We start from the raw sequence: 15113 nt of genomic DNA on the forward strand, positions 1-15113 counted from the left end.
AAAATTGCCAAATACAGAGATCACTCAAACATTCCAATAATCTGAACATTTCACAGGCAATTTTAGTAAACTAGACCACTGTGTGCTGTCGTCCAATAAACCTCACCATTCTGTGATGTCATTCTTCCAAAAGAAATCATGTGAAATTCATACTTAAAGGTCCTATATTACACAAAATTAACTCTTGTTAGTTGTATGTCATGTTAGAAGGTTATCTCCTCAAAAACATACCTGGATTTGTGTTTTGTATCATCAAGTCTGCAGTATTGGTGTGTCTACGTCTCCAAAGCTCAAAATGCTTTGCTCTACTTTGGTGTCAAAACAGTAGTTTTCAAGTTAACACCTTTTGCCTCCCAAGGCTGAAATTATCCAAATGATTCTAGTGAAGGTGCATGGGGTTTAAAAAGTGGGGAGCACTTCCTGTATTGCCACATGACATCACAAAGGTTTTCAGAAAGACTAAATGTGCTGGGCTCGTGTGTTAAACATGTCTAAATAAAACAAAACATAACCCCTGAGGAAACGTTATAACATAGATCAGAAAATAGTGTAATACAGGCCTTTTAATTAATTCTTTCTTTATAGCCTTTCAGTTTGTCTTTATGTCTTCAAACGATAACATCTGAAAAAGCATGTTCAAAGTTTGAACTGTAGTGCACAAACTTCCTATACATTTGCACCAGATTACTGCAAAACAACATCACTGCCGCCCACTGCCTTTTCCTTGCACTCCACTATCTCGGAGGGACTGGACAAGGACTTGTACTCCATCATTCATATCCAGGGAAGAGGCGAAAGAAGAGGCCATACACATAGACACACATGCAAGCAACACCCAGCTGAAAATTCAATAAAAAGCGCACTGACAGTACTGTTTTGAATGGGCGCTCTGGCTGACTGTGGCTCTGGGCGGACTGTAAAGTAGGAAAATCAAATTCGGTTGTCTTTCTCACACATAGGCCATTTGTTTAAAAAAAAAAAAAAAAAAAAAAAAAAAAAAAGGAAAAAAAGAATAAAAGCAGTGTGAATGTCAGTCCCACTTGCAGATTGTCCACTGGTGTGGTGCTCCTGGCTGCAATAGCTGAGGTAAGTCATGGATGAGAACAGAGTGTACCAGGACCAAGACTTCATGCAATGAAGATCAAATCAAGGCCAGTGGTGCATGAAAAGATACCAGCGGACAGCTCAAAATTCCAAACACTAGCAGCCCAGACTCACATAAATGGCATCCTGATGGAGTGGGTTGCAGGACCTTCATGGACACTGGTTTATTAGACCAAAATTTTACATGAATGATTAAGGGATTTGCTCATTTCCCCTGATTGCATCTGCATAACCTTGTGCCAAAAACGTACTATGAAAAGTATGTTGATTAACTGAATGAGAGAAAGTGTGATAAGGTCTTTACTTTTATAAATAAAGTCAAGAAAAATATATTTCAGTAAATTTCTGTGATTGGCAAAATTACATTTTAGGTGATTTTCTATAGGCTATGATTAAAGAGATTCTTTAGAAAAAGTATTGAAAATCTGTCATAATAAAGCATATACTCCTTAACTTTAGAGAATTTATTGATACATCTGATCTGGGTACAGACTCTTTCTTCACTGTATCAAAAAACACAGACTATTCTATTGTAGCCTAGTTTTGCTGCTGTGGTGTTGGTCCTCAGATAGTGAGTAGGCTCATATTCTGTAACACGTTTTTCATTCTAAGAGAGACAACATCTTGAAAAATGTGTTTGATTTTAAAGATCAGATCAAGACGTTAAGGCCTAATAAATGGGTTTATGCTTTGTTCTTACAGTTGGCTATAGGCCTATCTCAAGGCATTCATCTAATGTCCTGCAATCCAAAGCTATAGTTCAACAAGTGCCGCCATCTTGTTTCTGAAAGCATTTTTTTTTTTTTTTTTTTTTTTTGCAAATGTTCTCTCCTCTTGGAAATTCAACAGATTTATCTTACTTGGGCTGAAAATGATTCTTATTCTGATGTGTCCCCCAAACTCTTGCCCTCTAGTCCTCCCGTCTCTCCCCTTTTAAGTCCATCTATCTCTCCGCCTCAGTGGTGTGGCTGTCTCGCGGTCCTCTCCACCTCTTTGTCTCTGTCCCGCAGGGGCTCAGGCGGCGTACCGAATAGCCTTAATTCAAACGAGACCCCTTCTCGCCCTGTTAAACCACCGACCTTCTCTGTCACTCCCTTCGCCCGCTACCTTCCTTACCAACGCCATCGGGGGCCTGAGCTGCAAGCTAAGAGACCCCGAGCTCAATAAAAGTGTGGGTGATTAAAGGACTCCCCATAATTGCTCCTTTTTCGGCAGGAATCAAGCAGGTCCCACTTATTACCAAGACTGCGGAGGTGGTGGTGGCCATGAACAGTGACTTCCGCCGAAAGCCAGCCACCCGCTGTGACCCCCCTGCCCCCCTGTCAGTACTCTTTATCTGGCCAAACAACCGCTATGTGTTGTTTATCTGTTTGTGAGTCTGCATATAGGTAGCCATGGCCCTATCTATGTACGAAGGACTATGCAACGCAAGAGCTCCCCCCACTGGTGAATGGCGCTGTACAGTTTTTGTGATTCCAGTACAACAGTTTGCCTCGGGCCAGCTGGCTTTGGGTAAAGGGGACCGAGCCAAACCAGAAGACTGTGTCCAACATAAGTGTCGGGTTTCAGAGATCATAGCTGCAGTGAACCTTGCACATCATCTGCTCCTCATCCACAGACATCTGCAGAGGCTGTTGACAGTATAGTGGCAGATTTGGTTGAATTCTGTGGCAGGTTGTTTGCTGGGCTGTCAAGAGAATTATGGGGACCTAGGCAAGAAGGCTCACATGGGGCCCTCTTTTAATAGAAAATAATAGAAAAATAGTGCAGTTCAGGACAGGTCAGTCAAGAGCAACAGAGCTCTATGCCCTCTCCGGTTTGTCTAAGGGAAAATAAACAGTGTTTACGTTATGTATAGACATTGTGTTAATGCTTCTTGTAATAAAAGACAAGTGTGGTTGGCTACTCTTTTTATAAGGGTGAGGCTACGCACCAAGGTCTTCTTAGGCTCACATTGCCTGTTGGTTTGTTGATTAAAATTAAGTTAGAAAATACATCCATTATGTAGCGTCATCTTTTAGATAAAAATGACTATTACATATTCTTAAAAGACATCAAATATACATACACTAAGAAACATTACGTTATGTTCCCTGGTTGCCTCTGCAGTATGTTTGTGGAATACTACTGCCCCCTTCTGTTCACCATGTTATTACATTTCCCAGCTCCAGACACAAAAGGGTTCTAACATTTTGGTGATGATACCAATTTCCACAGAGGCATCAAAGGGACGGAGTTTGTGTGTAAAACTGTGCAAAATCAAGCTTTATTCTTTTTTTTCCCTCAACATCAGCTCCTTTCATCTTCATCATCATTATAATTGCAATCATTATCGTCAACATCATCTTTGAAAACGCTACTCGCCAGAGACAGTCAGCAAAAGGAAAAGATTCTCAAAGACACTTGCAGCTTTCAGTTCTGGCGTTGGCTCTCACAACAATGAGTCGTCTGTACATGTGCACCTTTTCTGAGCAATACATTTCATAATGGTCTCCAATGTCTTTATATACAAATCACTGTCTTTGAGTGCTCCACAGTCCATTCATCAGTCAAATTGTCCCAGAAGTTGATTCCAGCTCACATCAGTCAAGATGTTTCACAGCACTTTCTTGCCTTCTAATTTACTGCATATCCAAGGAAAGTCCATTATCCCAATTCAGGCATATGCAGAATAAGTGCAATGTCTAGTATAATGTTGAGAGAATACAAACCCACACGTACATACATAAAGTACATGACTAACTGATGAGCATGATTAGCTATACAAGGTCGTCATTCTCCAAGGTGAAAACAGAGGAGCAGTAAATTTCCCTCGGTAATATGCAGGTCAGTACAGGACCAATGGGGGCTCACTTAGACCTTAACCTCTCTGCAGATAGACTTAACATTATGTACATCTTGTAAGGTGCGAATTCATTGGGAATGTAGTGCATAAACTAACAGTCAGTTGAAAATAGGAAACAGCTTCAATTATATTGACTGGTTGAAAATGAATAATATTACGTTGTACATTATCAAAATATTATAAGAATGATTGAGTTGATTGATCAAAATTTGTTGAGAAACCTAGCAGATAACAAGTAAAAGTAGTGTTATGCAGTATAAAAGATATGTAAATTGTCATTCTTATTCAGAAAAATAACACTACAATACAAGATTTGATATTTTGGTGTTTTCTGCATTCTTGTAATTTTGTTGTTAAATATTCAGTGAGTATGTATAGACATTATCAGATGTTGAAATAAATCTACCATATGGAATAGTGAAGAATGAGCCACTTTGCCTGTCTGTGCCTCTCAACCAAGCCAACCTACGATCCAACTTGTGTTTATTAGCTGGAGTAGATCTGAGTCCCAATCACACGCATAATCTCCTTCTGCACCTTAGGCTCTTGGGTGTTGATATTGGCATCTCCCACCTGTCCATCCTCATACCTGCATACAGAGAGGATTAAATAATAATAAAAAAAAAACATTTTAGCATATGTAAGTAAAAGTAATCTAGGATATGTGCTTTTAATACTCACACAAAAAAGAACCGAGTGCACACATGGTCAGAGACTGGACACACCCAGATATTTCCATGTTTCTGTAGGTCTTTAGATGTGATTACTGTAGAAAGGGAGCAACAAACATGACATTTCTAGTAGTAAGTACTATCTGTCCAGTGTGTCTTCAGATTTTTATTTTTTTTTTACCTTCACACAGGGCAATGCAATTTAGATTTCTACTTTGCAGAAATCTTGATTGTATTGGACGACTCTGTTTAAAACAAAAACAAAAATTCTAAAACACACAGAATTATAGATATGAATGGTTTTCCCCAAATACATACAGCATTTACTTGATTACTAATAAATATAAAGTAATTATTCTGTGTGAATCTTATAACCTGTGGTATGGTGTTCATTCGGTTGTATCGCTGCACTAGCTCATCTTTGGTGGGCATACGGTGTTGTCCTTTCCCCATTCCTGCACACAAAAAAAAAGATGTACTAACAGCAACTTGGCTTTAATGCTATAGTCTTCCCAGTAGGTCTATTATAAATAGATTAACCAAGGGTTTAGCAGTACTCACCAGCATGTGATGGATACTGAATGTAAGATAAACATTTTATGAATACTCCACCACAGAAAGTTCATATTGATAATGGTATGCAAAGATTTACAAATATGCAACTTTCATGTCTCAGTATTCAAGATTGCTTTATTTGGCTTGATGGAAATGTGTCTTAAACACGCAGTTACATTAACACTAACCACTAAATCTGTAGCATGTAGTCTAAATATTGCCATACTATGAAAACATAACTGAATTATTCATGAATTGGATCAGCCATATTTTTTTTAGATAAGTAAAAATAATGTATTTTTGTATGTAATGGGGGGTTGCATAAAATGCACAATGTTATGGGGACTTTCACAAGTATTATGATAAATAATAAAAAGAAAAGAAATGACATCATACAGAATAGTTGAACAACAAAACCACATATGTTTGCAGCCACAACACAAAGTATGATGGTAGGCAGGGTAGAGCTCATTGAACAGACCTGCACCCAACATGGACACATAATAAAATGCAGCACAACAGGTTAGACCATGGAGAGAGCCCACATGTGGAGATGGAACATCCCAGCATGAAGACCAAAGCATGTGACAAACAAAGCATACTCAATCCACATGATACATGACAGTGCCATGGAGGAGCTGAAGAGACTCACGTAGGGTCCAGTGGTGAGGACAAACCATTCATACCTGAGTATCCAAAAGATATGCTGGAGATGGGGCTTAGATAGATGCCCTTTCCATAGGCTGCCCCATGCAGCTTGGGTTCAAAAGAGCAAGAGGGAAGTGTCACTGACCATTTGAAAAACACCACCGGACGCATAAGACTGAAATCTTTATATACAAAGAAACAATTTCCTTGCAATGCACATTAGAAAAAATTTCAACTAAATGTTTCTTCTCATCACAGCGCTATTGAACTGTACTTCAATAGTGGCTCATTATTTATAATTTCACAGATACACGAAGAGAAGTGAAGACTGGCTTGTAAGGTGTTCATGACAATGTTATTTATTTATTATTGTTGAATGAATCAATCCAGTTGATAATAAAAAAAATGTTAATTGTAGAGCAAATGTACAGTGCAATAAAGTAAGCACATTGTGCTAGCTAGGCAACAGACAGACAATATATATCCCTCTTTGAAGAAAAAAGTTCAATAGTGCTCTGAGAGGACTGATGAAACGTTGACTTAATATATATTTTTAAAAATCAAAAGGCGAGATTTGGTAATGATTTGGAGATGGGGTGAAGCAAGATGAACATTAATCTTTAAGACTCCAAAAAGTTCTGAGCGTGGAAAGGGCAAGATTCACAAAGAAGTCATGGTGCATGAAACGTGACCAAGGGAGGGAGAACAAAGAGCAACTTGAGATACAGGGAATAAAAGTGTGAGATCACATTGTGGCACATCTGGATGGAATCAAAAGTAATAAGGGACTGGAGAGTCTGTGTGATGGCTGGAGCTGAAGGCAGACTGGCTCCTTCAATAACACAATGACAGAGGTGTAGCGCGGGTGTCTGAGCTCAAGGTGAAAAGGGAAAGGCGAATGAGCAGGCAGATGAACACCCAGACCGGATCAAACATTGACAGTTCAAAAAGTTGGGGAACAAAGAAGATATAAATGAATCACATCGCTGGGGAGAGTAATCCAAGCTGAGGTGAGACATTTCAAAGCTTTCAGACTTAATTGTGTGTTTAATCTATTTTCAGACAGTGTCATCGTGTCTTCCAGCAATCATTATCAGTTCTGTTGTGCAAATGAGACAGTTCAGTCGTGTTTTTATCCTTCACAAAACTGCTAACAATCTGCTGCTAAGATGTCAAGTTTCATTTATGAGAGAGCGTAAAGTTTAGTGCAATAAAATGAACTGACTTTTCATAAATGTCCTGGCGCAGCACAGCAGATGTACTAATTCGGAGTACCAAAATAGCCTTAAATAGTAACCTTGGCCTCATAGGCTCCTCATATCAGCACATACTACAACTTTGTCTTCATTTCTCAAACTGTAGAAAAGTGCTTAGATGTTGTTATGTTACTTTAGAGTGCTTAAACCTCATAACAGATGCAACAAGATGTGATAAATATGATGGCTTTACATATCCGACTTACATACCTGCAGTTTAGTATAAGAGGCATTGACGAGTCCATTTCTCAGAACAGAGTGCCAATTTTCTATATGAGAACCACTAAGGAAAGGGCAGAGAAAGGTAAAGATAAAGAATAGATTAAATGTGGTGTACACATAAAATACATACATATAACAAATATGAGTTTGAGTTTAGAAACACTAGTGTCTTATTTTAGTTTAAGGAGCTACCATTAAAAATCACATTCACAACATACAACAACAAAAGTGCACCAGTAGTACAGCCTGGAAATTTTGTCTTGTTTGCAGTGTTTCTGTATTAAATAATATATTTCCGCAATTTTCTAAACAGGTAAGAAGACTGCTTTAGTAGATACTCAAGGTAACCTCCTTGCTCAAAAGCCTATTTGTTTCTAATATATTTAGCGGAGGTTCATCTGCCTTTGTTAGGCTCTTCATCATAGATAGTATTTCTGGCTGCATGTGCTGGCAAATGTGGATGGCCTCCCTCTCCAACAGAAGGAACAGACTGTGTGCTCCTGATGGTTACGGTTTTATAAAATTTGCACTCTACCCAATAACCAGGTGTTAAACTGACTCATGATCGTGTCTGACACAGTGTAATGCTAAATTATGCATGAATGTTTTGGCCATGTGTGAGGTCTGCTGTCTTTGACTAACTGCCATAAAGTTACACATTTGTAAACACCAACTTACAGTAGAGCAAAGACATTATAGATTATGAGAAAGGCAATGTAGGGCAAAAGGACTCACTGAAAAGCAAAGGTGCTGCCGTAAAGCTTCTTGGCAGTGCGGAAACGGGCCTCCTTGGCTGGTGGGCTGCTCAGCAGCAGGAACTGGTGGGACGTGTGCATGAATTTCAGTTGCTATCCCCACCACAAAGCAGGGGGAAATGGGGGAAATAGAGGGAAATAAATATAATTTAGTTATAATCATGAGTTAGTCATACAGTTAGTCTAGACATCTGTTCAGGTTTCTTACCCTACTCAGAGGTAGCTTGACAATATGTGACCTGTTACTTGAAATAATCCTATAGACAGACCAAAATATGTTTAGGCATATTTTATTCCTCCATAAGGGTTGTCAGTTTTGTATATCATATAATTAGCCTATTCTCAAATTGTCTCACCATTGTAGCAGGGGATGAGCAAGGGGGTCCAGTTTATCCATCTGCTTTTTAATTTCTAGATAAGAGCCCTAAGACAAAAGGAAAACAAGGTTTAGATGTGTCCTTTAGGTTACAATAATTATTTGTAAGCTTTTGTCTTTTACCTGTGTCATCTCTCGAATTGACATAACACTGTCTAATGCTTTTTGCAGCCTTTCATAATTCTTCTTCTGTGTTGATTGTTTAAGCCGAACAACCATTGTGTACGAGAGAAAAAAATAAACAAATATTTGAGAAGATATTGCATATCTTTCACATAGAAATAAAATGGTATAGCAACATGTATTTTAGTCACAGTGGAGTAGATACTGACCTTAGGATTGAAGGCCAAGGTTTTGGGGTCATTGGGATCGACTACAGATGGATAGGGCTCAAAGATGATACTCTTGCGAGGCGACTCAAGTGCAGCTCGACACATGGCCACCAGGAGGTCCACCACCTGCACAAACAGAGATTTTATGTTATTTTGCTGAATACATATTTTAGTTTCCTCCTGTAAGATGTGTCTTACCTCTGCTCCGGTAGCTACCTCCTCTGCAGCTCCTGACATCACGCCCAGAGTGTAGAAAGAGAACACACACAACTCCCTAGTGCACACTGCCGGCTGGAAAAAAAGTACTTCAGCATGTGAGCAAATTAAAATAATTCAGTCCAAAATGTTGAGTTCTAGTGAAAAAAACACATAGACTAAAATATGAAATATGCATTGTAACTTCTATACCTTTAACATTGAACCATTTTGAAAGACGTGCTGCTCATCACAGACCACACAGTACTCGTTGAGAGTGGGGATCCTTTGTTCAGAGTACTTCATTATCTGCATGAGAAAAGCACAGCGGTATCCTCACTTAGCACCAAATGTGGCAATAAAGTGAAACAACATAAAAGCTTCCAATCAACCATTTTACTAACTCAATGTCCTGAATTTAACCATTACTTGTATCTAACCTGCACTAGGAAGCCATACTCCAGTGTAGGGATGTTCTTGCAGTGCCCTCCCGCCTGGGATGAGAAAAACAATTCAATCAGCTGCCTCGTGGTTATCTGCGCGGGGGCCCTGGCCGCTGGGACAGCCACAGTCTGATGAAGCAAGTGAGACAAAATATTATGGGACACGCAATCTGGCCATCTCACAGTGTGGGGCAGGGAGTGACACAGGTTGGGACAGTGCAGGTGGCAGGACCAAACTGCAGCTTCAGAGTAGGTAAAAGGGGACAAGGCACAACAACACAGAGCAATTAAACTATAATGTATTAATATGACACTGACCTGAGTGTTAGGTGGATAACTAAACAGCTCTCCTTTGGGATTCTTCATTGTACAGGAGATAGAGCGGTTCATCAGCCGGGTCATTCTCAGCTCAGGAACACTAAGTTTTCCTTTTAGAACTGTGTCTTGGATCAGAGGAAAACTGGGAGACCTGCAGATGGGACAAAAAAAATATAATTAATTTGTTGTATTTGGATCCAAAACATTATAAGAAAACACTGTACAGTAAATAATCATTATACCGCTTCACTTTGGACACTACAACCATCTGACACACAGCTCTGGTCCAGTCATGCAGTTGTCAAGACAACCTAGTGGTTAGTGAGGCTGACCTCCATACTGAGCACTCGTAACTGTCAAAGCATCCTGCAGTTAAACAACGCCTGAGAGAAGTCCCTTCCTCTGGGGAAATTGTCCAAATGTGTCTCTTATTGAATTTTGTCAGTCTTCAAGTCGATACTGTCAGTCTAGTTTGTCTCTTACACATTTAACAAAACAGCACTGACTTTAAAAAAAAAAAAGTAAAGTAACAGCATTTATGTATACATGCTAATTAAGCATGTAGTTCTTGATTATAGACAAAAGTAAATGGACATGCAACAAGCCTTTTTAATTGTTCATTAATTTGCCCTTTTGTTGTTCCTATATCCCCAATTCTCAAAGTATAACATATAATGTTAGAACAAGTCACTGACACCTTCTTTATCATAGACAAAAGGCATATGCATAATTTCATAATTTCACTGTTTTTGCTATGCCAGTGGTGTAAGAGCAGGCAAAAATGTACTTAGGTATGGGGGAGAAGATGCTTAGCCCAGCTCTGAACTTTTTGATGGTTCCTCCAGCTTTGAACCAGCTGTGCCTCTTCTCCTGTTGAGCCTTAAGAAATTCATTACTAAGATGTTTCCACTGCTGAGAAGTGAATGTGCTCAGGATTCTGTAAAAAAAAAAATCTACTTGGTGAGTAAATAATAAAAATAAATGCTATTTTGCAATAAGAAAGCAAAGTAGGACTTACTTTTTAAGTTGTAAGCCAAGACTAAAACCGTCTTTGTTAGAAGGCTGAAAAACCTCTACTGATGGCTCTAACAACAAAAACAATATAAATTTAACAATGAATGTAAAGTGACCATTTCATTTTATCATCAGCACACTGAACTCAGTTCATCATAATGTTGTAATTGGCGCAGTTATAAAAGCCATAAAATAATAGTGCATTTACACCACTACTACCACTACTTCTTACCAGGTCCATCAAGGTACTGTGAAAGAGAAAAACGCAGTCTTAAAATAATGGGTTCTGTTCTGATGACTTTCCACGCTGTTGCAACCTCCTCCTAAGGCAGACACACATAAATACACACAGTTAACTAGCTAATTAGAGCAATCCATTAAAGCACTATGAACAGACACTACATTACAAATGGTGTGCTCCTGTGGAAAATGACAACTCTAGAATATTAATGGGAGTAAAAAATGCTGACTCACGTCTAAAAATCCTATGTTAATGTGAAGGTCGATGTCCACATCATCAATTGTACCATACTCCCTGTACAGAAAGATGGACACAATGGATTTTATGAATAATACGATCAGTTAATACGACAAGTGCTGCCTTCAGATGCATTCCTTACCTGACAGAGATGGCACTCTCGGTGTAAATGTCTTTCACTGCCTCAATATCTGCATCTAACTGAGGGTGACGGTATAGGTCAGCAGCACAACTACCCTGTAAATAATAAAACAGTATTTTTTTAATGCAAAGAATGATAATTACATTATATAACAAATACTATAAAAAATACTACTGCTTTGGCACCATGAATACCATGATTATTATAATTGTCATTTGGACAATGCTATATATAACTCATAAATAGGGCTGGGTGATTTAGCACAAAAAAAAAATCATACCATGACTTTATCTTGTGAGAAAACATATAAAATACATTTTTTATTCATGCTCAACAGTGAGAAGGCTAGGCAGGTTAATATTCTGAAAAAATATCAATATGATAGCAAAGGTTTGTGTTCTAAAACTTAAAAATTAAAATTATCAAATGGAAGACTTGTAAATCATGAATGAATCTATAATACTATGACGTTAGATAAAAGCATGAGTCAGCATAGACATTCATGAATATTACAACACACGCCACATATAGCTATCTTTTATAATGTATGAATGAATGTGGGACATGAACTGGCCTTACCTGAATGCCATAGAGGAACTGCTCGGACTCATTCTCCCCGTCTGACTCCTCATCTGTCCAGCACTGGCCTTTGATGTCCTGTGGGCCCACACATTGTCAAAAGCTAATACGGTGAAGCGGAAACAAAACACAGCCTTCCTCCACCATCCTTTCATGTGACATTCTTTCTCTATATTTAGCTTCTATTGAAATGCTTCAAACTGAGCTGTTTATAGCATCAGAGCTTGGCTGTTTATACTGGAAAGACAGAATATTAGATTTGAATTACATAAAACACTTCGAATCAAGACATGGTGACACAGCACAAAAAACAGAATGAAAGCTGCCTTACCATTAGGTCCGTTGATCATAGGTTTGCTCAAACAGGCCCCCGACCGTTGCTAATCATTGCAGCCATTTCACGCAATAAAAATCCTTCTGAACACTGAAACCATAAAAAATATGCAACAAAGAGAAATTATGAAACAACAAAGGTACGGCTAGTGTGATGCCATTCAGTAGAACAGTGCCCTCCGCCTCCTTTCTTTAAATCGTCCGTTCTTCACCTTGCCATGTATCCTAGCAACAACCATTTCAGCCTCCTTTCAGAGTGGCATTAATCACTGAGAGGAGAATGTGTGGGAGATAGTGCTGTACGCTCAGCACCCAGAATGTCTCTTTTTCTATGTTTGTTGTCAACCAGATGTGAATATAAAGCAAAAAGCTTATCCATTTATTAAAGTGTACATTTGCTGATGTCATTTTGTTGTCACGTACTTAGAATCAGGCTGGGAAATATATATTGTGGCATAACTAGCATCAGACAAAAGAAAGCACAGCATGGCTACCGACTTTCTATAAAACCGACAGATTCTACAACTCTTAGAGCCTCAAATATTGGGCATTTTGTGTTTAAATCTCCACAGAATCCCTACACCACTGCCATGTAATCCACAGCCCTGCTTGAATTCATAACACACTCAACATCGTGCCAGCATTGTCCGCCATAGATCTGACCATTGTCATTTATTTCTCATACCAATAGAGTCTCGTGCCTCTCAACCCCCACAGCTCTTTTCGATGTCCCAATTTTCCAGCTTTTTAATGCAAACACAGATGCAGTCAGGCGTCTTCCCCCTCCCCCTTTGTACCCCACACTTACCTCCAGAGAGGATGGAGACTGGGATGCTGTCCTTTGCTCAGCTGCTCCCCCTCTTAAAGGGCACACCTGCTTTTCCTTCAGCGGCTTCTCTTTCTGCAACAATCACAACAAAGCGGCTACATGAGATTCACAATAGTCCAGTTCTACAACAACCTCCTGTCTGGGCTAGCGCTATGTGAGCAAGCCATCTGCTGTGTGTGTTTATCTATTGCAGATCTCTGCTCCTACTGCTGTCTTATATTTTGCCTGACAACACTGAAAGCTCCGAGCATGCTCAGTAGGGATAGGCAGCTGGTCATGTGACTTGCAGCTGACTGCACTTGCCTAGAAAAAGCAAAGAAAATGGAGGAATAATGGTTCTATTTGTGTGTACACCAATCCCTCTTTAAGCTTATGTCTGCATACTTCTGGGCTGTTGCATAATATTTTTGATTCATTGTGTGCATTTTGTTTGAGTAGTTTCCTTCAGTATTTTAAAAGAATTTCAGGATAAGGTGATTATTTAATTTAATTTTCAATTACAAAAAAAAAAAAATACCTGCATGAAAAGGAGCAAAAAGACATAAAAATGTATATCCCCACCTTTTCATACAAAAAACTGTTCCAAACCCAATGGAAATGGTTCTAAAGCCAAAAGACTCATGCAGAATAATTTTATATAAGGAAATTGATTAAAGCCAGCATGTTAAATAGGGCTGGGAATCATTCAGAAATTGCTGATACGATATATACCTCGACACACTGGCCACGATATGATACATATCTCAATACAGTCAGCTTTCCATTCAATATTATATATTTCAAATGGATTCAATACGGTTAAAAAAATAATAATTCATGGCTGTAATATTAAAAGTCTTTGTTAAACCACTTTTTGTGCAAAGTTAATATGAAACACACCACTGTAATCATCAAAACAGTGAAAATGTCAAATGTGTTGCATAAACGAGTTTCTTTCTTCTGAACAAGCAACAAAACTGTAGCACTGTAATAAAATAATTTAGTAAAATTACCAAAAAATACCAGATTATCACATTAAACGTCTATGTTGATTTAATAATTGTCAAATATCATAATAACTTAAATCAGCATATTTCAGATTACTTTAAAATCTATTATAAATGTAGATTACTGTAAAAGGTAAGTTGCATTGGCTATGCTGTATGACCTTTTTTCTGAATGTCTAATTTTCTTGTCTCATCTAGGAGAATTAACTGACTGTATGCCCAGATTGTCTTACTCCAGCTTAGTAGTTATGATTAATGCTGATTGACAACCATGGGACTGATAACTCAGCTATGTCTCTCACCTGGGCCAGCATGTGTTCTGGTCTCTATTAATGGCTCTGATCCGATCCATGCAGCCACTGAAATGATACAATGGGTAGCGGAAGCAGCAGTACCACCACTGCTATAAACAGGTAAGAAAATAACATGGAAAAATGCAGTGGGACATGGCTATTTATTTTCTGTTTATTTTACTTTTTTTTTTTATTATTTCTGATGTATCAAAAGAAGGCTCATGACCTGAACATGGCATATGATAGTAACAGATGCTGCACTGGTAGAAAGAGATAGTAGCACATGCAAGAATACATTTTGCAGTTTGCTGTTTATACCTACTGTATGTTGGTCAATACTTAATATTTCAATTTACTTTATTACTTAGTGACAACAACAGTCAGTACCACAGTTTGTGTAATGCTGCATTTTTGTGGTCCTATAGATTGTAAATGTATTGCACAATAGTAAACGCTGGGTGTCGCTACAGATCAGTTTGCATGGTCACGCTTAAAACCGTGATGTTAATTGAAAACAATTTTATGCGTCAATGTAGTGTATACCACCGGTGTGTTGACACCACCCACGAGGACTGTAGCACAATAAAACATACCTGTTATCTTTACAAACTTGCCGTGAATCTCACGAAAAAGAAGGAAGTTAAAGTAACTAGAAGAGGAAACAATTCAACCTGAGTCACACAGGTCACGTGTTAGACAAGATGCTATTCGGCTCTGTGATTGGTTAGAGAACTTTACA

General features: G+C 38.6%; 1 protein-coding gene across 5 annotated transcripts; it reads right to left on the bottom strand.

The window, feature by feature from the left end:
* Positions 1–3345: 3345 nt before the first annotated feature.
* On the bottom strand, positions 3346–15028 carry LOC110175359 (protein mono-ADP-ribosyltransferase PARP6). 5 transcript variants are annotated; one of them, XM_055154984.1, is made up of 24 exons: positions 14384–14514; positions 13075–13167; positions 12265–12357; positions 11934–12011; positions 11355–11449; positions 11209–11269; positions 10967–11057; positions 10739–10805; positions 10508–10657; positions 9721–9871; positions 9400–9531; positions 9173–9268; positions 8963–9055; positions 8765–8890; positions 8556–8621; positions 8413–8480; positions 8265–8313; positions 8037–8149; positions 7290–7362; positions 5862–5931; positions 4996–5075; positions 4802–4865; positions 4631–4715; positions 3346–4538 (listed from the first exon to the last, which is right to left on the bottom strand). In XM_055154984.1, exons 3-24 carry the CDS (start codon positions 12265–12267, stop codon positions 4436–4438), a joined length of 1914 nt encoding a protein of 637 aa, XP_055010959.1. In that variant the 5' UTR covers positions 12268–12357; positions 13075–13167; positions 14384–14514; the 3' UTR covers positions 3346–4435. The 5 variants fall into 5 exon arrangements, 1 of the variants encoding a protein (XP_055010959.1); XR_008632341.1 differs by lacking the exons at positions 3346–4538; positions 5862–5931; positions 14384–14514 and adding an exon at positions 14968–15028 and having other exon boundaries at positions 4648–4715; XR_008632340.1 differs by lacking the exons at positions 3346–4538; positions 5862–5931 and having other exon boundaries at positions 4648–4715; positions 14384–14513.
* Positions 15029–15113: the final 85 nt, after the last annotated feature.

Source organism: Boleophthalmus pectinirostris, unplaced genomic scaffold (genome assembly GCF_026225935.1).
Source record: "Boleophthalmus pectinirostris isolate CB_2022bp ecotype Guang Dong unplaced genomic scaffold, ASM2622593v1 HiC_scaffold_19, whole genome shotgun sequence".
Taxonomy (NCBI): Eukaryota; Metazoa; Chordata; class Actinopteri; order Gobiiformes; family Gobiidae; genus Boleophthalmus; species Boleophthalmus pectinirostris.